The sequence below is a fragment of the Malaclemys terrapin genome, chromosome 4, assembly GCF_027887155.1.
Source record: "Malaclemys terrapin pileata isolate rMalTer1 chromosome 4, rMalTer1.hap1, whole genome shotgun sequence".
In the NCBI taxonomy this organism is placed as follows: domain Eukaryota; kingdom Metazoa; phylum Chordata; order Testudines; family Emydidae; genus Malaclemys; species Malaclemys terrapin.
In genome coordinates this window covers 73,033,766-73,058,436 of record NC_071508.1, presented here as the reverse complement: position 1 = coordinate 73,058,436, position 24,671 = coordinate 73,033,766, and the positions used below count along the sequence as shown (strand labels likewise).

Below are 24,671 nucleotides of genomic sequence, written 5' to 3'. Positions count from 1 at the left end.
ACCTTGTCACTATCCAGCTAAATGCAGTTATGACACTTGTAGCTGAAGTCCACTCTGCTGCCTTGGCTTCCAGTTCTTGCAAACCTCTTTCCTCAAGTTATGCAGTAAAAGATGGCTACATTGCTTTCCCATACTCAGGCGCTCAACTAGCCAAAAGCTCTCACTCCATGACAACCTTGTTTACCTGCCTCACACTCACCTTAAGACCTGCCAACCATCCTCACAGAACATGCAACAGGACAGGCTCTGATGTAAAAACAGCAAACACTCCATAGATGATTCCACCATCAAACTGCCTGTTTTCTTGCTCTGCCAAAGACACTGGATGACCATCAATTGTACTAGGATTTTATGTGGAAGATGCACTCACCCGATGCACAAATGACGAATGAAGGATTCACCACAGTGTGAATGCAGAAACCTCCACACCATAGAACACATTGTGAACAAGTGCCCATCTTTTCATTTCCAGGAGGGATAGCAAAGGTGCACGCTGCATCTCCTGAAGCCCTCAAACTTTCTGTTAACTTGTAAATGTTGCTATTTTCATAGCATTCAGTGCATAGGATGGACAGGGCTCAAGGAACAGATCGGGCTTTTGTAGTGAAGAGACTGTTGTCTGTAGGACCCTTGTTTATTTGTTGCAGAATGAGGCAGGGGACTGCAAGAATAAGGCTGGTCTTGTGGTTTAGGCAGTTGAATGCCACACTGCAGAACTGGTTTTGATCCCTGACTCTGCCACAGAGTACTTGTATGATGCTGGGTAAGTCACTTAAACCAAACTTTTCACAGGCGACAACATGTTCCTCATTTTCTGAGTTCCCAATTTGATACCTTGGGTCTGTTCTACCAAAGTTCTCGCACTCACAAGTGCAATAGAGAGCTTTAATATACTAAGTTCTCTGAAAAAAATGACTATAGATAAATTTAGAGGGGGTTGGGGAAAACACAGAGCATGTGATTCTCCTGGGAAACAATTTAAAGGGCTACAGACAGGGGATTATAAAAGACCTGCATTATGTAGCTCTGCAGCAGATGGCTGAGAGTGGGAGGGAGTTCAGTGATGGGACCAGAATCACTGCCTGCTAGGTGATCTACTGAGTTCCTTGGAAGCAGTATTCCCAACATCTTCCCACCTCCTAGAGATTTCCTCATGACTAGCTCCTCTCCTTGTTAGCTCTCCCATGTTAATCTGCTCTCCCAAACCTCAACCTGTAGACCCTCTTAGGGTTGTTACTATTGGGAAAGCAGCGGAAGCCACAGCTTCTGCTCCCAGCTTCACCCCGCCCTTCCGATGACACAGGACAGGGTCCAATTCTGCTCTGACTTAAATCAACAGCAGTTTTGCCATCTACCACTTCAAAAGGAGCAGGAGCAGAACAACATACAACTCCTAGAGGGGTGACGTTTTTACCTAGAAAAAGAGAACACTCCAACTAGCAGAAGAACAGCACTTTGAGATGCTCAGCTGAAAATACAATATGCTACACACACACTCTAAGTGCTGAGACTTTATTTAAGATTCAAAAAATCCCTGTGAGATGAATAGCCCAATTCCATCAGGTGCCGAGGATCCTCTATTTCCATAGACTTTAATAGGAATCACTCAGCAATATTCAGGATTGGACCCAAAGTAATTCACTGTGTGACACTGGACAAGTTGACAGAGTTTGGAATAGATAGTCCTGCTCCCAGTGCTCTGCTCAAAACCCTTCAGTAAGATAGCTCAACTTATACAGCAGGACAAAAAAGTGTACATTTCATGAGATAGTAGTGAATGCTGAGCTCAAATGACTTTATATTTGATGGCTGAAGAAAATTCCATTGGGATTATTGCCCATTGCCCCAAAAACCATTTTGATTGGAACAGAACTACAGTTTAGAAGAGACTAATGCCGAAAAAATCTTTTAGGATGGTGAAAATAAATGGAATTTCCATGAATAATCTGCCATTAGAGGAAAGAAAACAGAGCACATATTGAAATGGAAGAATTACAGAACAGCTCACATGCATTTTCTTTAAAACTCATGGCTTTTTAAGCCAATGTTAATGGTAGAGGGAGGACATTGAAAGCTCTAGAAAAACTATACGTCTGAAACTTAGTTTTAAATTACTATGCTGGATTCTGTACAATCTCTATAGAAAATGTTCTAAACTATGTGCTAGATGACAAGGAAATAAAGTATTCAGCCATTTCCACAAAGAACCATGAAACAAAAATTATGATCTCGCTTCATGAATGATTCAATGCTTACAATAAATTCAGAAAGACTTTGTCACAAATAAAGCTATATATAAATCCAAATATCATAGAATCTTTCAATCAAAAGTTCCTGCTCACAAGGGCCTTTTCTGTTTGCATTCTAGCACTAAATTTACAAAAGTAATGCACACAGGGTTTGAGTCACACGACACCCTGCCCCAAATCTAAAATGCAATGCTATGTGGGCAGATGAACTGGTGTAAATTGGGGCATCTCCCACTGAAGTCAAATGAACAATATTACAAAACAGTTCAAATGCTAAATCTATACATGAATTAGGCCTGGTCCACACTAACCCCCCACTTTGAACTAAGATACGCAACTTCAGCTACGTTAATAAGCAGGAGAACCGGCGTCGACGGCGAGCACTTCCGGGATCAATTTATCCCGTCTAGACAAGACATGATAAATCGATCCCAGAAGATGGATTGCTTACCGCCGGACCTGGAGGTAAGTATAGACGTACCCTTAGTCTCGTATTTATACATTGATGGATGACCCATGATGAGACTATGTTAATGATTTGTCTAGATGATTGTTCGGAGTAAAGAAAGTTTGTTGGTTTCTCACAATGCAGTTGTTACAACTGAAAGATGTTTCAACAAACTGAGGACAGAATATCATTCAAGTGGTATCATTTCCAGTTGGATCAGAGGCACCCAGTCCGTATTATTTTCTTTAGACTCCTTATTTACAACAAGTCTAATGTGTTTGGGGAGAAGGATAGCTCAGTGGTTTGAGCATTGGCCTGCTAAATCCAGGGTTGAGAGTTCACTTCTTGAGGGGGCCAGTTAGGGATCTGGGGCAAAAATCTGTCTGGGGATTGGTCCTGCTTTGAGCAGGGGGGTGGACTAGATGACCTCCTGAGGTCCCTTCCAACCCTGGTATTCTATGAAGCTTTCAAGTGAAGGGCAGACAGTTCATAAAATAGAACAAGCAAGCTTTGATGGGCTTGTCTTCCTGAGCTCACTGTGGGACAAAAGGTTTACTGCAGTTCTACTGAGATAACGCTTCCAGTGCACTAATGAAAAAGATGTAAAGTGTACTGCTACATAACACCACAATGGCATCACAGGAGCAAAGAAAGGGATTCTTTCTTCCCTAAATCCACTAAGACAGGCAGTTAGTAGCACCCTCCTTTGCTCTGGTAGACAGCCCTGTATTTTGTGGAGTTGTTTACAAACAGCCTGAAATTCATCTGGGTACAAAGAAAAATCATCAACACGTGAAGATGTGTAACTAAAACACTGAAGTGATAAGACTCTTTAGACTAGAGGGTATTAGCAGGGATTAAGGCTCACTTTAGTAAGTAATGGGCCTGAGGCAAGACAGGTGAGTGGTATGTTAAAGTTTGTTTATTGTTCTGGCCTAAAATCCTCTTGATATTTAAGTGGCATGTACCGCGTTTTTCTGTCAAGTGGGTATCTTTACTTTCTCAATGAATTATGTATATTTGTGGTCAAACTGGTACATTTTCTCATATTCAGTGCATCTTTTCAGCTATTAGACTGCTCTGCTGAGCTTGGTATTTTGATCATTGTGAAGAAGTGCTGAGGCATATATTTTTTGAGGAAATTAACTTGATTCCGTTACTTGCATTTCTGTGCATTGGATTTTACTGTATTTATTGCTCCATTTTGCTGTTTCTGTTTTCCCTAGGACTTGATGCATGATTCAGTTTCATATTTTGTTTCCAGTGGTGAGGTCCTTGGGTTTTATTCTCCAAAAATAGGATGATGTATTAACCAGATTACAGGTTAGATTCGCCCCCAGTTTACCTGCCATGATGTCTCCCTGCACTAGCTGATGTTAATTCACCTAGTACAAGATAGGTTCACCCACCAGGAAGGGCGGGGCTGTTTTTTCAATGTGGCCCTGTCTTGTGAATTCTGCTGGAGGAGCACAGCTTTACAATCAGGTGAAGGCTGGCGAGGGGATGCATTTAATCAGTATCACTGGCTGCACCATCTCCTGAATCAGCAATATCACTCTGGCAGGCATTGTGCAGTCAAAGGTCCTCGCCAGGGTTGCCACTTTGGAAGCTAAGCTATCACTTTCCTTGGCTGAATCTGGTCCTACAAGTTTTTAAGCCATGATAATGATGATGATGATGATGGATGATGATGATGATGATGATGGTGGTGGTAAACACAGCCGGAAAGCTTTAAGACAAAATGCAAATGCTGTATATAGCTTCTTTGGATTTATAAACCTCCCTCTCATACGTAGCAGCATGTCAATATGTGTAGCACGATGTGATGGAGAGCATACAGATATTAAAACTGGCTCAACAACAGTTGAGAACATATATACATCCGACACAAATGATCAAAGAAAACCAATCAAAACATTCCATTCAGAAATCACATCAGAAACCTGTTGATTATCTATATACTTTCTTGTGCAAAACAAAGGTCAATATTCACACATATCTCCAGAAAAATCCTTGAAGAACAAAGCTGTATCTTCCTAAAACTTAATATACACCATTCATTTAAGAAAAAAATTATGACATGCTAAAGACTAATTTTTCTTTTGATGTAAAAAAAATGACATTCAGAATTCTAATCCTAATTCACTAACAGACTTGGCTCAGCCTAATATTTACTTACATAAACTTGATTTATGAGAGTTCTTGAACACATTTAAAAAAAATTAAGAGCTGAGCTTTGCTGCTGGGTTTATGAAGTCTACAGTTCTGTGGGGGAGAAAAATGAGATTTCACAGCGATATGGTCCAAAATTAGATTTGCAAAGTGACAAAGATAGATCTGTGTCCCTAGATTATCTGAATTTTATACACTGATAAATTAATTGTAAGTGATTACATGTGCCTTCCATCAACATAATTTACTAGATTCATCAAAAGGAGAACCAGTCATTGTTTTCCCAATTATTTTAAAGCATTTTCCCCCTAAAAAATGAAAAGTAATAAATGTGATTATAATTCATGGAAGTGAGAGATTCAGATACAACTGGTTTAAATTAGACAGAGGACTGTCCACTGAGCGGGAGAATAGACTTTTAAGTCCTCTGCAGGGATGCAAGACAGACACTAAGGTAATGACATTTTATGTACAGAAAAGATATCGCTAGGGCAGGAATGAATCTTGCACATCACTGTGGAGAAAATGTCACATTTTGGGGGAGACTAAGGAAAATTTTCCAGAGCAGGTTGATTAAGAATTATGGCAAGTGTTTGCAACTACTGAGGGATTTACAATGTTAGAATAAATCCTTAAGAGATAGATTCGTGAGCAGAAGGCAGGTCAAAGGTGCATGGTAAATTTATTTATCACATGACTCCACAGTTTACCAGACTGGTTTCATCTTCATGTAGGTGGTATATGAACTTATTAAAATGAATAATTAATCAGAACTAGTCCTTTAAATAGAACACAGTAAAGAATGTGATCAAATAATAAAGCATTATGTTACAGAACAGAAGAGAAGCTTTGCCTCAGGCTAAAGTTTCTACTTGGCTAAGCCAGAAGATAGAATTCTTCTTAAATAAATAAATAAAGATTTATTAAAGAGCAATGTGTCTTGGATCATGATAAACCTGTAGCCTCTCTAGTACGACATTATGGCATACTGAGTTTTATATTTGGTTTGAGCTAGTTAGTCTGTAGACTTCAAGGTCTGATGGAAACAGTTTAGATATTTTTCACATTTCTAGTAACAGCATTTAACAAATAGATTGTATTATGGTGGTGTTCTCTCATTAGATCAGGGGTCGGCAACGTTCGGCACGCATCTCGCCAGGGTAAGCACCCTAGTGGGCCGGGCCAGTTTATTTACCTGCTGACGCGGCAGGTTCGGCCAATCGTGGCCCTCACTCGCCGTGGTTCGCCATCTCGGGCCAATGGGAGCGGCGGGAAGCGGCGCGGGCCGAGGGATGTGCTGGCCGCGGCTTCCCGCCGCCCCCATTGGCCCGGGATGGCGAACTGCGGCCAGTGGGGGCCGCGATCGGCTGAACCTGCCGCGTCAGCAGGTAAATAAACTGGCCCGGCCTGCTAGGGTGCTTACCCTGGCGAGCCGAACATTGCCGACCCCTGCTTTAGATCATATAAGTGGCTGTAATAACAAATACTCCTTATAATATCCTCAGTTCTGTATCTGAGGGCAACTAAAAATATCGGATATATTCAAAACAACAATGCAACTGTTGACATTAGGTACAATAAGGGAAGATTTCTGAGTAGATAAATGTAGGGATTTTTAAGTGGCTGATTAAATTTTTCCTCTGCCACAAGTACAATGGGTTCCTTCGTACCCACAAACAGTGACTAAAGTCAGCTAATATAATAGCTAGTTTCTTCAAAGGCAATGAAAACTCCCAAGTCTACACAGTTCACCAAATATAAAGAATACAACTTCACTTGGGTTCCAACTTGATCCTGGACAACAGAAGTTCTTAAAAAAATGTCTTTGCACCTTGAATAGAGCTGAGATAGCACTCTCGAGTAGGATGGATTTACAAATTTCAGTATTCACCACCAAACGGTAGGATTGTGTTTGTCAGGCCCCAATTCAGCAGAGTACTAGAATCTGTATATTTAATAAAGGCGATAGAAAAATTTTAACAGTTTTCCCGACAGAAAATGCAGTTTCATCAAAATCTAAAATGTTTTGCAGCAATGTGTCAATTTAGATTAAATCTTTGATGGAAACATTTGAAAGTAGTCATTTAGACTATTTCCTTTGGATTTATTTAAACTTTTCTATTATTACATTTTTATATATTTAATTTTATATTATACTGTTTCAGCATAAAATGAAACTATTAGTTTCCAAATTGAAGTTTTTCCAAACGGTCAGAATTTTCCGCAGGACAGAAATTCCATTTTCTGACATGCTTAAAGTAAATACTAGAGCTAATGCATAAATCACACTGAATTCAAGGTAAGATCTCCTAGTTCATGTTAAAACTACAAATTGCCTCATCTTCATTGGGATTTTACCTCGTTAGTTACCATGTGCTATCTAATATGAGTTAAGAACACACTTTTTTTTCCCCTATTGAAGACATAGCCACACAAAGCTTTTAGTCATACTGGATTACCTTTCATTTCTCAGTAGCTTCATCAGCTTTAGGCTACCAAAACCCAGGCTTCCAGTAGCGTATGTTGTGGGAAAGGGCATGTGTGTATTTTTCCAATAGGATTCCCCACAACATACTTGTGATGTTATTAATATGAACTGGGACCATATAGATCATTGTTGCAACCAAGGTCCTGTAGTGGCGCCAAATCTTGTATAAAGTGGGTCAAATAAGGTGTCTAAGACAAGGTTATGATTATATCTGTATGCATGCATCACTTTTGTATTTAAAGTTATAAGTATTGGCTCTATACTGTCTGTATTTCAAACTTGTGCTATGCTTCTGGGTAACACCCCAGACAATGTGGTGTCAGCACTGCCTAGCCTGCTTGATGGCCCATTAAGGACCATCAGTTATACAACTGACCCATTGAGAAAAGGCAGATACACCTTGTGACTCAGCAAGATATGCAGAGACATGCCTATGGACAGAACTTTAAGGTTTTTCTATGCCATGTGCTGGATAGCTTGTCTTTGAGACACAGAAAGCAGAGATCACATGGCAAGAGACTATAAAAGGCTGCTGCATCTACTCCATCTTGTCTTCAATCCTGCTTCTTACTTCTGGAGGGACCTGGCTACAAACTGAAGCTCTGAACAAAGGATTGAATGACCCATCCCAGCTGTGGATGTACTCCAGAGACTTAATCTGAGCCTGCAGTTTATTCCATCATTGCTACAAGCCTGAACCAAGAACTTTGCCAATACTGTATGTAATTGATTCCATTTAGCCAATTTTAGCTCTCATCTATTTCTTCTTTCTTTTATGAATAAACCTTTAGATTTTAGATTCTAAAGGATTGGCAACTGCGTGATTTGTGGGCAAGATCTGATTTGTATATTGACCCAGGTCTAGAGCTTGGTCCTTTGGGATCAGGAGAACGTTTTTTCTTTAACTGGGGTATTGGTTTTCATAACCATTCGTCCCCATAACGAGTGGCATTGGTGGTGATACTGGGGAACTGGAGTGTCTAAGGGAATTGCTTGTGTGACTTATGGTTAGCCAGTGGGGTAAAACCAAAGTCCTCTCTGTCTGGCTGGTTTGGGGCCTTAATAGTAAAGGAACTTCAGCTTTGGGCTGTAACTGCCCTGCTCTAAGTAATTTGTCCTGATTTGACACTCTCAGAAAACAGAGCATCATTACAACCCTACACACAGATTTGTCATTTAGGAATTCAACCTACAATGCATCCATCCCGATAGACCAAGATTTTAATACAGCACATATTTACTCTCTAGGTGATCAGTCAGAAAAATCTGCATGAATTCTAGAGATAGGACTGAAGGAAACAAGAACCTACTGTATAATCAGAAAACTTATGTTAATCTGCAGTTGCATGAGCATTCTCATACTGGTTGGTTGAATAACATTGCAGTCTTCTGGTCTCCTAAGAACCTGCCTGATTCCAGTAACCACAAGCAATCAGAGTTTGTGTCTGATCACAGGATGATGAAGCAAATGGTAATTTTTTGCTTGTCTGTCAATGCAGTGAGAAAAAAAAAAGACTATGTAATAACAGACAGTTTTGATAAGTGTAATACAGCAGATGAACCCTAAAGTAGAATTAAAGATTGATCGCTTCCTGGCTCTTTGAGCTGTGGTCCAAGTGTAATATCTGTGCCAAAGCATTTTGTCGTTTTTAGGCTGCATTCTAAATTCTGGAAGATAGGCCATGAATTTATGAAAAAAAGAAATATTGTATGAAGTGAATCTCCTATGAACAGAGTGGCAAATGTTTTTCCAGAATGATTAGTGAATTCAGATGCTAACCTGAGAAATTAGAACTGCGCATGGTCTTCACAGGAAGGGTATTCAACATTTTCTGAAAATCAGGCCCTTTTATAGTAATATTGGGCTTCCAAAAATTAAAGTACCCAAAATCACAAGTCGCATTAGAACACCTTGACTAGTATGTTTATTTCCCTAGGAAGGGGCTTTTAAAAACAACATGCTGAATGAAATCAAATTTAAAATAAAACCCACACCACAATAACTTTTACTTGATTTTAGATTTGTAGACATACATGAAAAATCACATAGCAATCATCCCAAGAAACGGACACAAAGTGGTTGCTTAAGACAGGACAGTGAAACAGGAAGCGTCTTAATGAAAACAAAATTCTTTAAGAAAAACAAACTGTCGTAGCACAAAGAAAAACGTTTATTTGAATGCCCAGTATTGAAACTCAATATAGAAGACTAGTCACTCTGTACAGAGAGCGTGGGTGTAACTAATTGTATAGCAGGTCAAGGTAGTCCAGTTAGATCAGTTTATTTTGAATAATAAATAACATTTACCAACCTTTTGCTAGTTCTTTCCTTAGTTTCAAGATAGCATCAAGGTCACAGTCAGTAGTAGCATATGAATGAGGCACAGTAGTTTTAGATTCTGTTAATCTCTTAGCAATAACTCTTCGGATGTTGCTGGCAGGGACTTCTGTGAATGTACCCTGAAAGCAAATATTTTGCATACTAAATACAGGGAGAGAACACACACACTCCTCTGCTGAAACAAGAGTAGGGCAGTAATGCTTTTCAACTGGTAGCTTTTGTTCACTTATAACAAACCTCAACTTTCAAAAAGCATTAAAATGTAGCTAGTATTTAACATGCCTAAAATTAAATTTAAATAAATTGAATTTTCTATTCTTGCTGAAAGATAGCAGAATGAAAAATCATATTCAGACCAGCAAAACAGGTTATACAGAACCAAGGAAATTAATGCAGTACAGTGTTTGTTTTATCTTACTCCATAAAGCTGAAGTGTAAGAAAATGAAGACTGAAAAAAATCTGAATATTTGCTCCATTGCACCATGCCTGCCAGGTTTAAATCTGGATAAAACACAGAGATTCTAGGCAGAGTACTACAACATGTTATACAAGTACTTGATCTTCAGCAGATAAAGGAAATAAAGATGGGTGGTCCACACAAACAATACTGACAAGTAACAATCTTCTTTAAAGAAAATTCACAGTCATATACATTTGGGGGGAAAAAAAGTGTACCCGATTTCTATTATTCTGCCCATATTTCTTATCACTGATAAGGAACAAGATTACTTCAGTTTACAGAGTACAATGAATCCTACTGATCTAGCAAATTACTTCAAAAATATCAGCCCTGGTTCTCAGCTGGTGAAATCAGCATTGCGGTATTACACCAGTTACGGCCTGCAGAGTACAGTTCTAATGCACCTTTATTTTAGTAGAAGACTGTTAGTGGAAGCTAAATTGAGCTATCGATTTATCAATCCCTTCAGTGGTTGCTTAAGACAGGTTTCACTGTACATCTCTCTCCTTTGTCATCAACCTGCCTCTCCTGCCCAATTCATTCAGTCATGTCACAATTCAGCATTCACAACCTTTTGTTGAAAGGGAATTATATTGCACTCAATTACTTGTAATGCCAATGAAAATACGAAGCAGGAAAAACATGTGGATCTCACAAGAAATACTCTCCGAAATTATACAGCATATACACTGTATGTTGAATACAAATCACAGTGTGCTCTGATATAGCTGCAGGCAAAGCACTTTTTTATCATGACAGAAAAAAATATGTAGGCCTGGAATTTTATTTTTTTTAACCTTACCAAAAAACAACCTACATTATTTAGTATGGTTCATCATAGAATACCAAATGCTCTATAACTCTTATAAATTGTCAACAGATACCAGCCCTGAACCTGCAGCTGTACTTCAAAGTTGGTTCTAGAACCAGAATGGTCCAATTTCACAGTTCCTGTCTCGAAGCATTCCAGCATGGTGGAATTCCTCCCAAAATAATGGATCTTTCAATATTTCGGGCCCAACTATTCAGAGAAAACCTGTGAGTCTTTGACATTTTTTAAACACAAACAATCTTTACTCAACCCCAATCCTCTAACCCTTGCCTAATCCAACTCTACACTCCTTATCTATATTTATTTTTAATCCATGCTTATAGAATTTTGCACTCACATGCTTCTTATTATTCAGAAATTTCAAAGTGCTATACATATAATCAGATACGTGTAATGTTTATTGTATAGGTAGGGGAAAACTTAGCCATTGTGGCATTAAGTACACTGGGGGTGGGGGGGGGGGGGAAGAGAGAAAGGCAGGGGAGGGAGGGAGGTTCCCCCAATTGGGTTAGCTCAACTGAGGTAAAAATGGAGCTCAACTTTGATCAAAAAGATCACTTTAGCTCAACTGACCTAACTTAAACACCCACTTAGCATCAATTTAATGTCTTTAGCAGGTTGATATATAGCCACGTCATGCTAAATGTGTTAAACTGTGTTTGCACTGATGTTAAGTGCGGTTTTCAGTCCAGTTAAAGTAGCTTAATTGAATTAATTCGGGGGGTGGGGGGGGGAAGCACCTTTTTCTGAGTGTAGATAAGGACAGAGAAGTTAAGTGACATGCCTAAGATCACAGCAAGTCAGTTGCAGAGTTGGGAATAAAATTCATGAGTTCTGAATCCCAGGTCCCTGTTTCCAATCGCTAGATAACACTGACTAAAATGACAGGTTTCAGAGTAACAGCCGTGTTAGTCTGTATCCGCAAAAAGAAGAACAGGAGTACTTGTGGCACCTTAGAGACTAACAAATTTATTAGAGCATAAGCTTTCGTGGACTACAGCCCACTTCTTCGGATGCATATAGAATGGAACATATATTGAGGAGATATATATACACACATACAGAGAGCATAAACAGGTGGGAGTGGGAATGGCTGAGCCATTACAAACATTGACTCTATCTCCCCTTGTAAGTACTCTCACACTTCTTATCAAGCTGTCTGTACTGGGCTAGCTTGATTATCACTTCAAAAGTTTTTTTTTTTTTTTCTCTTAATTAATTGGCCTCTCAGAGTTGGTAAGACAACTCCCACCTGTTTATGCTCTCTGTATGTGTGTATATATATCTCCTCAATATATGTTCCATTCTATATGCATCCGAAGAAGTGGGCTGTAGTCCACGAAAGCTTATGCTCTAATAAATTTGTTAGTCTCTAAGGTGCCACAAGTACTCCTGTTCTTCTTTTTACTGACTAAAATGAAGTTCAGCACATTTGTCATTATTATTATTTTTTTTAAATTAAAATGAAAAGATGTGGCATTATTTAGTTATAACTCAGCGGTTCCCAAACTTGGTTCGCGGCTTGTTCAAGGTAAGCCCCTGGCAGGCCGAAAGACGCTTTGTTTACCTGAGCGTCCACTGGTACGGCCGCTCACAGCTACCAGTGGCTGCGGTTCTCCATTTGCGGCCAATGGGAGCTGCTGGAACAGGGAACCCCTGTTGTAACTGAATGCAAGTTGCTGCTTTAACAGAAGTATTACCTGTGCTGCAGGCTGACCCGGTATAGAAATTGGTGGAACTGCAGGCCGCGGATAAACAGAGGACACAGTTGTTGCTTGTGGAGCCAAAGGCACTACAGTAGGCTGAGTAGGGGCTGGAGAAACGACAGGTCTTGACTCCACAGCTTTGCTCTTCTGTTTCTGCTGCAGAAGATTGAGTGCATCCCTGTTGATTAAACAGTAATATGAAAAATACTTAGAAAGAAAAAGCATAACAGACAAAAAAAGAAATACTACAATTTCAAGAATCAACTCTAATGAGTAGCTTCTGGCTATTAAACTAAAAATTAAAAGGCAATTTTTTAAAATCAATAATAATTTGCAAAATGAAAACTCTGAGGACCATGAAGAAACATCATAAATGTTTATAGATTATTCACCCCTGCCATGTTAGGATTGAAATCTGCAGCAGCACAGGGCAGTTGAGAAACAGGAGTACGTTTATCATCATTAAAGGACAACAGTGGCTAAACTATACTGTGCATTGTACTGTCAATTCTTACAATGAAGGTGTTACAGGAACAGATGAGATGCATTCAGATTATATTTGGGACAAAAAATAAAAGCTGTTTCGTTTATGTTACAATAAATGATCACAGCTAATTCAATTACGTGTATGTGAACATAGAAAAATAGACCAGTTATAAATAAAGCTAAGATTATGTCACGGAGGACATGGAATCAGTGACTTCCAGAGACCTCCGTGAGATTTTATGCTGCAGCCCTGGGACAGCGGGGCTGGAGCTGTCAGCCAACAGGGGCTTCCACAACTCCCGGCCGCTGCAGGCTCAATACTTACACTTATGGATTTATTTTTAATGTAATACCCCATTGCTGAGGAATTAATGAAAAATAATAGCTACTATCTTTATATGTTCTAGAAAATGTGTAAGGTTCTTTGCTGGTTAGCTCTGACACTATTTCAACAGTTGTGTCAACATCCTTAATGACCGCTCTGCACCTTTAAGCAGGGGGATGTTTGGCTGACTGGCCATGGTACAAACAAGACACAGAAAGGGTAAGTAATTTGCCCAAGGATAACACGAGTTCATGTCAAAACTAGAACTCTGCAATACCTTGCTCCCAGCCCTATGTTTGGTCCACTAGACCATACTGGCTCTTTGATTAGGAAATAATAAAGTTTCACATCTCCTTACATAATGATTAAGCAAAATCCTGGGCAACTTACTCTGATATAAGGGTGTATTTGTGAAAATATGCTTTAAAAATGAAGTGTGAAGAGCTTCCCCCAGGAGTGAAGGGAACAGTGCTTTATGGCTGGGGGGGAGGGAAGGGGAAGAGATGAAAACTGCTACAAAAAGGGGCATCCCTGGGGAATGCAGGCTTTGAAAAGAGGCAGCATGATGCCTTGAGCCTTCCTTTTTACGTGGACCAAGGCTGAAGCAACTCATTATTTAAGTGTAGGGCAGATGTTAAGTGCAGGTAGTCCATAGGAAAAGTATATAGTGATCGGATAAATAGCTTGGACAAGGACTTAAAAAGAGGTGTTCATTAAAGGAACGAACAGAGGGTGGGTGAGGATTCCTATGATTGGTACGGCAGGGAGCCAACCCCCCATTCTTATAGTCCACCTTAACTCTCCTACGGGGGGTGGATGGTAAGATCCCAGCAATGGATTTGCTGGAGGGACCTGGAGGGGAAAAGAGGGGGAGCTGGTGCAAACCCCCCTGGTAATTTTGGAATAAACATGGGATTACCTGCACTGTACACTGTTATCTGCCGGGTAGTCCCAGATATCTAATAATAAAGTTGTGGCCTGATTAAACCCACATCAAATGTCTGCTGTCCTTCTTTCGACATAGCCAGTCAATAACACTTGTGTACAAAGATGCTTTGATACACAGGCAGTGTTGGAATTAAATTGTTATAGGACCAATAACAAATATTATTTGCTGAAGTACCTAAGCACAACACATTGAGCTAAGGATGCAGTTTCACTCTCAGTAAAGAATTTATTTACTTTTGCAAATTAAAGTCATACTTGAATTTCTTTTAAAATCAAGCATTTGTTATTTAATATAGATCCTGTACTGGAAGAAAAACTTTTACTGAATAAAATGATTTTTAAAGAAAAAACTAGATGTTTTAGCTGAGAAAATGGTCACAAAGACGACACAAAAAGAAAACAGAAAATTATTTCTGCTTTTTAACATGGCAGTAATAAGTATTTAATTAAAACCATCTGGTTATTGTCATTTGATTGATTTCCTTAGATTTTAAGTGTACAAAAATATAAAACTATTAGGAAAACAGATCTTTACTTTTAAATTAGAAGATTCATTTAGAAGTCTTTAAATCCTGTAAGTGCAGCACATTAAATTTTTTACTACTACTGCAATTCAACTGATTAATAAAAAGACACAGTAGAACACCAATTTATGAATGTCACAGGTTACAAACAAAACATTCTTAAGACAGGGGCCCGCAAATAAAACTGGTCAGGGACACAAGGTATCTCGTATCAAACTACTATAATATTTAAAAAAAATAAGGTTGGCAGCAACACTGCTTTTGAACTGCTTTTTTAAAACCCATTAACACAGCACAGGGGGGAAGCAAACCTTAAGACAGGTAAACCTATTGTCAAAACAGCAGCATTCATTGGTAAGCACACATTTTCCTTCTCATCACATGTATTAAAGTAATTGAATATTCCTTGTCAAAATTGTTACGAGATGGAGTCTGCCCATACTGGCAACTCAGTGTTACACTTCACAACACTACTATAATAAGATGGCCCAGATACTTAGAAACGTGCAGCCTTTTGGCCAATACTTACAGTGTCTCCATGCGAAGTACTAATTTAGCAGAAAGTTCAGATTTAGGAAGTTCTCTGCATAATTTGGACACCTTTTTCTCAAGTGCAATTGCCTACTTGTATATTTTACAGTTTAAGTAGACAAGCTGAAACAACAGTATTTAGAAGGCCCAATTCTGCAAACCTTAATAAATTAACATAACCTTGCAGTACATGGTGCCCATTGGGGAGCCCACTGGCATACCTGGTGGTGGTTATATAATACTGTGCTGTTCCTCAGCCACCTCAGTTTCCTTCTTCTGAACATCAGAGTACAAGGGTGGATAGAAAACTCAGGCTCTCTACACTTAAATGGCCACGGTAGCACAGCTGCAGCTGCACCACTGTAGTACTTCAGCGTAGCCACTCACTACAGCCATGGGAAGGTTTCTCCTGTTGCTATAGTTAATACATCTCCCTGAGAGGTGGTAGCTAGGTTGACAGAATAATTCTTCCATAAACCTAGTGCTGTGTACATGTGGCAGAGGTTAGGTACGTTTAACTATGTTGCTCAGGTGTGTGGATTTTTCAACTTAACTTTTTAGTGAAGTCCTGGCCCCAGAAAGAGAAAGATGGTCAAAGAGTGTTAATATATTGAGAGAGACCCTGCAAAGAGCAGCAGCCGTGTTAGTCTGTATCTGCAAAGAGCGACACTTTATGTGCTTCATATTTTATAAAAAGAACCTACAAAAACTGTAGTTCTTCAACATGTTGTAGTCAGTGTGGATCTCATTGTAAGTATGTATGTGCCTCATGCATACAAGATCAGAATCTTTTGCACGGCCACCTGGCTCCTGTGCCAGTCATTCCTTCAACATGGAGAACATATCTCAGGAGACGCAGATAAATGCAGATGTATCTCGATTCGGAGTTTTGCTCCATTTGGCTCTGTGTTTTGGTTCTGACCTTCTGCAGAGGTGCTGACTTTATTGCCCGAGATGCCAGCACCAAGGCTGTTGGTGTTCAGGGTTTCATGGAAATTGAGATTGTCAACATAGAAATCTCCACTGCCGACTCTGTCAGCACCAGCATCACCTTCTCCTGCCTCTCCCTCTCCATCCTACCCCCCCACACACACACTCCCCGAGCCGAGGGTATGGTGTGTGTTTGAGACTGCACTGGCCAATGATGGTTTTTTTGGTGTTGTTCTGGTAGCGACCGTCACCTTTGGTTCCAAAGTGACCCATTTCTCTAGCAGATGTAACTTGAACCCAGCAGCACTGGATTTGTGGGTAACTGAAGAGAAGGATTTGTAGGCAGAGCACCTGTCAGGCATGTGGCTCTCCCCTCAGCTGAAGAGGCAACAAATATGTCCATCTTTGATAGAAATTAGTCAATCACAAGACCAGTGTGGTTTGAACCATGACATTTCAGAGTCCACCATGAAGCACGATGGTTGGTGCGAAGTGCTTCACCCTGCTGTACAGGCGTGCAGGGAAAGTATATGTCATGAACAGTTTTCTCTCTCTTTTCCCCCCAGAACATCTAAGTCAAGGAAAATGGGAGTTTTAAGGTAAGTTTTCTTCACAGACTAGCTGGGGGAAAGAAAAAAGTTAAAATCTCTAAGCAAGTAGTGGGTTGAACGCTCACTACTTTCTGTCTCAAGCAGCAAGAGGGAAGGTCACAACTTCTCTACCCTTTCTGAATTTGTGCCCTCAAACAGGTGTACAAGGCAGCACAAGGTGCAGCCCCAATGGACAATGTTATTCAAAAGGTACAGTCTCGGACACACGAGGTGCATCTGCAACTGCCATGGGATCCACCCTGACATACACTTGTAGAATACCTATTCTCTCTGCCTTTTGTTTACGTTGACGGCGTTTTTTTTTTTTAATTTTATCCTTAAAACCAGAAATCCCACCTGCAATTTGGCCTGAAAAAAAAACCCAACAACAAGAGAGAAAAGCTAGGTTATACTTTTAAGGAACAACCTTGGGTACAAAGCAACACAGAGCTTCCCAGCATAAACAGTGAGGATCTGGTCCAGTGCGAACTGATGTAAATTGGGGTCCTTCTATTGACTTCAATGGGCTTTGGATTTAGATCCCGATTGTGTAAGCTGTGCCACTCTTTAGTCTGATGCAATCTGTTCCATGGAGTGTTGCTTTGTTGAGTCTGAGCTGGGTCACCATCTCTTCCCCAATTTGTTTGGGCACACAGGGGGGAACAACTTCTGAATTGCCCTGACAAAGGGCAACTGTAATTGGCAATTGTGTGAATTACTTTTTGTCTCCCCTTCCCTAAAATCTCTCCCTAAATCAAGGAGTCAGTTTAAGAGTCCAGAAAATATAAGAGTTCCTTGACTGTGTTTTCCAGTGTGATGTACTCACTGACTATTTACTGCCATATCTTCTCTGCTAAGCAAACCAACAACGACCTGTCAGCATAAACCTAAAATTGACCATTTACTGAGTTACATGTTGATCGTTAAGGTGAAAAACAACAAAAGCAGTTAATTATTTGACTTTTCACATTATCGAGCAAGGTCTTTTAAAATCCAATATAATAAAGCCCTAAAACTTTTACATCTTAAATATCAATCTAATAAGCCTTAATTACCATGTACAGAACAAGCAGTCAGCTATTTAAAAAGATTGCAATGGATGTTGCATTCTCAATAGGCATTTTATTCACAGCGCTACAGAGATTGAGGTTGAAGTAGTTTTTCCATTATATACTCTGATTTTCATGCTATAAAATATTATTGAAAACCATTCTATACAGCAGCTGGTGTCTGTGTTTTGCGAGACCTTGGATACATTTACAGCACTACGTAAATGCTTAATAAATAAATAAGTAAAGAATAATAGGCTGAAACATGCATATTGTGTTTAATGTACTAAAATTACTTCTAAAGTGTTTATCTTCCTTTAGAAGCCACAGCTTCAATAAAATTAAATTGGTTCCCTGTGGCTTGCATGGAAAATGTGCGGCTACTGATCAAGAATAGCTTGTCAATTAAGTTATACATTGTGTATTGCTATTTAGTAAAAATTGTGATAGAAGTTTAAAATGACTTGCATCCTGAGATTTATATTGAAATGCAAATTTTAAGGATAAAAAAGTTACAAATACTTTGTACTTGTATGGTGTCTTAACATAGGCCTCAAAGCATTTTACAACGCAAACAATAATTGATCTACATAGAACTGTAAATAAAGTCTTCACTTTATAGATTGGGAAACTGATACACAGAGAAACAAAGTGAGAGCCAGTGAAAATTGAAACCAGCACTCCATATGGAGGAAACACTACCATGTGAGTTCAGTCCCTGCTTAAAGTAATATTTGTTTCCAGTTGTTATCCAAAGGAAGAGCGTCTTCTGTACTTTTACTGGAGGTAGGCAATGGTCTCTTCCAATGCCACTGGAGAGGAAGGGTATCTGGGTTGCATTTTGAGAGAGGTGAGGACAGGAAGCTGAAATGAGAAGGCTTAATACTGCTGTAAGACTACTTCTGTGCTAACAGTAGGTAGAGCTGCTAACTTGAAATTGTTACAACTATAGTCACAGCTTTAAGACAAAAAATACATTAAGATGCCTAAATATGTTTGACCAAAAGCTATAGAAAAAGATCTTTAGCACATTAATATTCAACTGCAAGGCAGACCCTCATAGCACACAAACATTATGTGTGTGTTAGCTGGTTCAGAAATTATATCATACAATTTAGTTGCGCTGAAAGTTGTATATTTCTTACTGCCATCTTTAGATTCCAATAGAAACAAGCTGTAGATAAATTACTACACCAAAATATGTTCAAAGAACTAAGGCCAAGAGTTGAATGGTTTAATCTACTAGGCTTTCTTCTCTAAACATAGGAACTCAAGAACTGATGGCCCATCTCTCACATGTTTGGAATTATCAAGCTAGTCCCAATTTGACAGTTATCTATCTCACTAAAACACCATGTAATTTGTCATGTTCTGAGAGATCTCAGGATCGGAACAGTATGGATGTGGCATGTGAAGACCGATGCACTGGTCAAGCTATGTGGAGAAATGTATACAGCAACTAACTGGAACTAGGCGGAGTATTAGCAGGTCCCAGAAGACAAGGGGATGAAAAACGTGAACAAGTTACAATGTGCAGAAATTAGAGAAAATGCAGGCAAACATTGTCCACAGTATTAATTTCTTTCCCTCATTTTCTTTTTTAAAGAAATACTAAAAATTAAGGATTACAAACTAGCCATTAAGAACTGAAGTAGATGATGCATTTGCTAAACAGACTGACAAAAAGAATTTAAATATGGAGACATATTCTTTTCCTCCTTTTTTGCACCATTTAAAAATGGGTAGAGTGAGAAAGAAATCTCATTTAAACGTAATATTTGTGTTAATTTTATGAGCACCATGAATTTACAGGGCAGGCATGTGGCTTTGGCCCTTCCAAAAGGCAATACCCCTTGTATCCTACACTTTCTTCCATTATCATCCAGTCTTTTTTCTTTAGAGCTTCCTCTATATTTACTTGATATTTTCAGTGTCTGTACAACTGAATCATGTCTTCATTTTCACAAGTGCCATGCCTTTCTATTTATTGCACAAGGCAATTACTCATCCAGGAAGCATACTAGCCAGCTTTCCAAACAATCTATATTCTTCCTTGAACAAAAGTATTGGATCCCAGTCAATACTTGATTTACTGCATAGCTTGTCAAAGCAAAAACATGGGTGCTAATCTCAGCTTGTCAGGTGTCGTCTTCTATGCCATTAAAAGAGTGAGCATCAAGACTGCATTATAGTCAGAATCTGATTCAATGAGGTAAGCTTAGCAGCCATTACCCATACTCATTGCATTGTTGAATGGGGGTTGTACAATTTTAGACTGGCGCCTATACAAGACATAGCCCCAAATATTGAGACTGTCCCTCTAAAATCGGGACATCTGGTCACCCTACTTACGTTGTAAATTGCATATTATTTTTGGGATATCAAGTTGGCGGAAACAAACAAAACCTCACTTAATGTCCACCTCTGTTCCTGGTTTTACATGTCTCTGATTCTTGTACTTTGGTGGCCAACACTGAATATCCATGACCAGCAAGCAACCTGTTTGCTTTTAAATACATCCAAGTGAGCTGTGTTGTAGTGCTCTACCTCCATGATTATTTACCTATTATCCTACTTGATAAAGAGGCCTGAATTGTTTAGCTGTGCAGCACAGCGTGTATTTTGCTGAGTTTCATGCAAACGTGCAATATTTCATCCAAACAGAGAGTACCTGTCTACAGATATCTGCAAACTTTTCTTTTCAGACAGTATCAAACAGAGGGGGTCTATAGGTACTTACAACACTTCTCCATTTTAAAATAATGGTTAAAACAGCAGGATATATCTTTAAAAATGATATTTCCGAGTCAACTTCTTTGAACAGATGAAACACAAGTTTTGAGAGACACATTTTTGTAGCTGTAATAATTACCTTCCTAGCAGAATCTGTGGTACATTTCCATGACAACTAGAGGATGTTAATTAGATAGCTCAGAGTCCCAGAGGGTTCCCACCTGCCGTGGACTAGTTACACACCATAATTTACAGTTGCACTTATATAATTAAAAAGCTTTCTAATAATGTGCTGCTATTACAAATGATACCCCCTCGATCCAGCTCACTATTTAATCCAAACCAGGCCACAGTCTGTAGGAAACAAAGGTTAAGAAAGGAAACACTTTCATAGTTTCTTGTTTTGTTACTGTGTTCAACTCAAGCCTAACAAACCTGGTCATCTTTGATATAAGGTTTCAACCATACAAAGCCAGCATGTTACAGCAGCTCAACAGGTGTGTGAAGAATACGAGTGGGAGTCTGCCTACAGAGGGAGTGGTTTTATCCAGGACAAAATCAGTTTCCAGAAGGAAACCCTTTCCACACAACCTTACTAGAACACACATGCAGATTTGAGGGGCATCATTTCAAGGTCAGGAATCCCTGATCCATAATGCTAACAAATGAGCACCCAATTCCAAAGGCTGCTGGGTGCCTTGACTGAAACCACATCTTAATGGAGAGTATAGTGCATCCCAGGCATATAAGGAGCACATTAAACCATCCCAGAATCCTCAACATTCACAACAGAATTAAAGACAGGCTAAAAACAGAGATGGTTGTGAAAGAGAATTCCAGACCTTGACCTCTTTAAACTTTGAGGAATTTCAGAACTAAGTTCCATGTCTTTAGCCTACCTGTACTAAAATGGAAGCAAATCAGACTCTAGACTCCACAGATGAATTCTTGTGTCTGCTGGGGTCAGCAGTGCAGCCAATTACTTCATTTTATCATTCATTTATTGTGTGATGTTAGAATTAGATATATGCTATGTCGTATATAATCATTGTAGGCTAAACAGATTTAAATTGTAGGATTATAGAAGTATAAAATTGATAAGTATTTAGAAGTGATAATTATGTATTAGGTATCTAAGTAAGTAGGGCTGAAAAGCAAGGGCTACAGGCTGAGGCCTGAAAGATGTCAGCTTAGCCATAGGCTTAAGAAATGCTTGACATAAGTAAGTGACCAAAGAATGACCCTATGCCACAAAATTATGGGAATAGATGTGCGAATGGGTGGTACTGCAAAAAATTAAGATTAAGATTAATTTTTGATTACAAGATACCAGGTAGTCACATTTTTCTAACACATGCCCTAACTGCAGGGTGCACCATGTGCGTAAATGCTAATAAGAATAAAAGGAACTACAACCTATGAAAAACGAGGTACCCCAATATTCTTGGGGGACAATACAAATAAGGAAAAACAGGGTAGACAGCTTCACGCACATGCACAGAGTGTTAGGTTAGTCAGAATCACAAGATAAGAGAGGGCTCCCAAATTGGATAAAATGAGTTCCGTATAGGAAAACTTCAGCAGGAACCAACCCTGATGATCAATTGACAAGGCATCCATCAGACCCCAAGAATATCATTGAGGATGTGAGTATGACTATATTTGTAACTTGTGCATAGGTCTTTATAGAATTTCTCTATGCATGAGTAATCATAATTTTAATTGTAACTTTAATAAAATAATAAATAAGACTAGACCTTGTACTTGTAAATGTATGTGTAGTCACTGTCCTTGGTCTTTATGTTACTAGAGACTCTAAATCTGAAGCAAATAGCAGAGGTGACTTTCACTGTGTTGAACTTGAAACTGTAGCCACCAGAGCCGAACCCACGGTGATGCAATACAAACTTACTAAATTCACTTTAAATAAAATACAAGGCTACAGCAGTGACCCATGTGCGGGAAAGCAGGGGCTCAGATTCACCATAAAACAAGTGTTAGGGAAGGGTGGCCTCTGCTGCTTCTTCTGACACTTTATTGCTTCTGTGCATGTGGGGGAGCTCTTCAGGCCCAATGAAACCCCTGTGCCAGCTGACAGCACAGTTTGGGAGCTGTCAATCATTCTAGTAGTGGGCTAAGGGGAATGGGAGGGCTGCACTATCTCTCCCAGCTGTCACATGGCTGGACAGTCCTGTCCCAGAGATCATACAAAGAAAAATACAAACTTCTTACAATGTCACCCAACCCAGCCTCCCACATCCTCTGTTGGTCATCCAAACAATCAATTCCCCCGAAGGAAAAGGTTGAGAGAACAAGTGGGTCTTGTATGCTGAACACCATGGAGTTCGGGCTAGGCTGAAAAAGGAAATGAATAAAATATTTAGATTAATTATAGCAGGCTTATACATACTCTTTAGTGAAGATTCCTCGAGGCCCAGTGGGAGTAATACTGCTTGGTTCAAGTCCATGTGTCTCTAGAATGTAGCGGGCAGCAGGACTTAAGCGAATCCTGAAGTTAAAAAAGAAAACCACCTAAATAATAGGGTTAGGTCAGGGGTAGGCAACCTATGGCACGTGTGCTGAAGGCAGCACACGAGCTGATTTTCAGTGGCACTCACACTGCCTAGGTCCTGGCCACCAGTCCGGGGGATTCTGCATTTTAATTTAATTTTAAATGAAGCTGCTTAAACATTTTAAAAACCTTATTTACTTTACATACAACAACAGTTTAGTTATATATTATAGACTTATAGAAAGAAACCTTCTAAAAACGTTAAAATGTATTACTGGCACGCAAAACCTTAAAATTAGAGTGAATAAATGAAGACTCGGCACACCACCTCTGAAAGGTTGCCAACCCCTGGGTTAGGTGAATGAATTTCACACTCAAAATGTCAGAAGGTTCTGGATACCACGTGCTAAGGTCCAGAGCTTTAGTTCCAGCTGTGGGGAATGCAGTGCAAGTCAGTGGGTGTCTGTGCAAAAGTAGCATAAAGTTTACCTTTGTACTCCCCTGATCCCAGGGCTGCAATGTGAAGGGTTGGCTCTACTATACCAGAGTATCAGAGCCCTGAGGTTACACTACAGCTACTAGTGACCCCAAGGAGCTGAAACAACAGCTGGGCATCATCCCAACATCTGGGGTCCCAGCCATCTACCTTATGCTACCAGCAAGGAATGGGGTGACATAGAAGCCTCAACACCATTGGAGGATCCCCATATAAATAGGTGATCACCACAGAGCCAGATATATCGGCTGCATAGATCATCTCTTGGCAAGGTAGTATAAAGGAGCCCTGCTGCATCTGAGGAGCTGGCCCTGTATGCTTACCGTCTCACAAGGTATCTCTGCATCTGCGGCTGGCCCTGTGCCAACGGACTCGGGCTCACAGGGCTTAGACTACAGGGTATTTAATTGCAGTGTAGATGTCCAGGCTCTGGCAGAAGCACAAGCTCTGGGACCCTACCACCTTGCAAGGTCCTAGATCCTGGGCTCCAGCCCGAGCCCCAGCCCGAGCCCAGAAGTCTACACCGCAATTAAACAGCCCGTAGCCCAAGCCTGCTGGCACAGGCCAGCCAGAGTTTTAATGGCAGTGTATACATACTTACACAAGCTTGCTCTTCTTTAATAGCAGGTGAGGTAGTGACAATTGCATCATTAGTTCTGTCTAATTTCAATTATAACAATCTTTATACTTAACATCTTCAATTTTTGCTTTTAGACTTAAGTTTATTGGACAAACTTCTAGAAGTACAACAGATCATCTGGACTGAGAAATACGGAATTTATACAAATAATTCTAATCTCATTTTCAGCTTTACAAGTTCAATGCAGTTTCCTCCCACTCTCAAACATCA

The 24,671-nt window shown here is 39.7% G+C and overlaps 1 protein-coding gene across 1 annotated transcript in view; it reads right to left on the bottom strand.

The window, feature by feature from the left end:
- Positions 1–24,671, bottom strand: part of PDHX (pyruvate dehydrogenase complex component X) — a 107,468-nt gene that overhangs the window by 31,462 nt on the left and 51,335 nt on the right. Inside the window, exons 5-7 of the mRNA XM_054026920.1 lie at positions 23,224–23,322; positions 12,692–12,875; positions 9,670–9,817 (exon numbers count right to left, since the gene is read on the bottom strand). Coding sequence (XP_053882895.1) covers positions 9,670–9,817; positions 12,692–12,875; positions 23,224–23,322 — 431 coding nt within the window. The remainder of the gene's footprint in view (positions 1–9,669; positions 9,818–12,691; positions 12,876–23,223; positions 23,323–24,671) is intronic.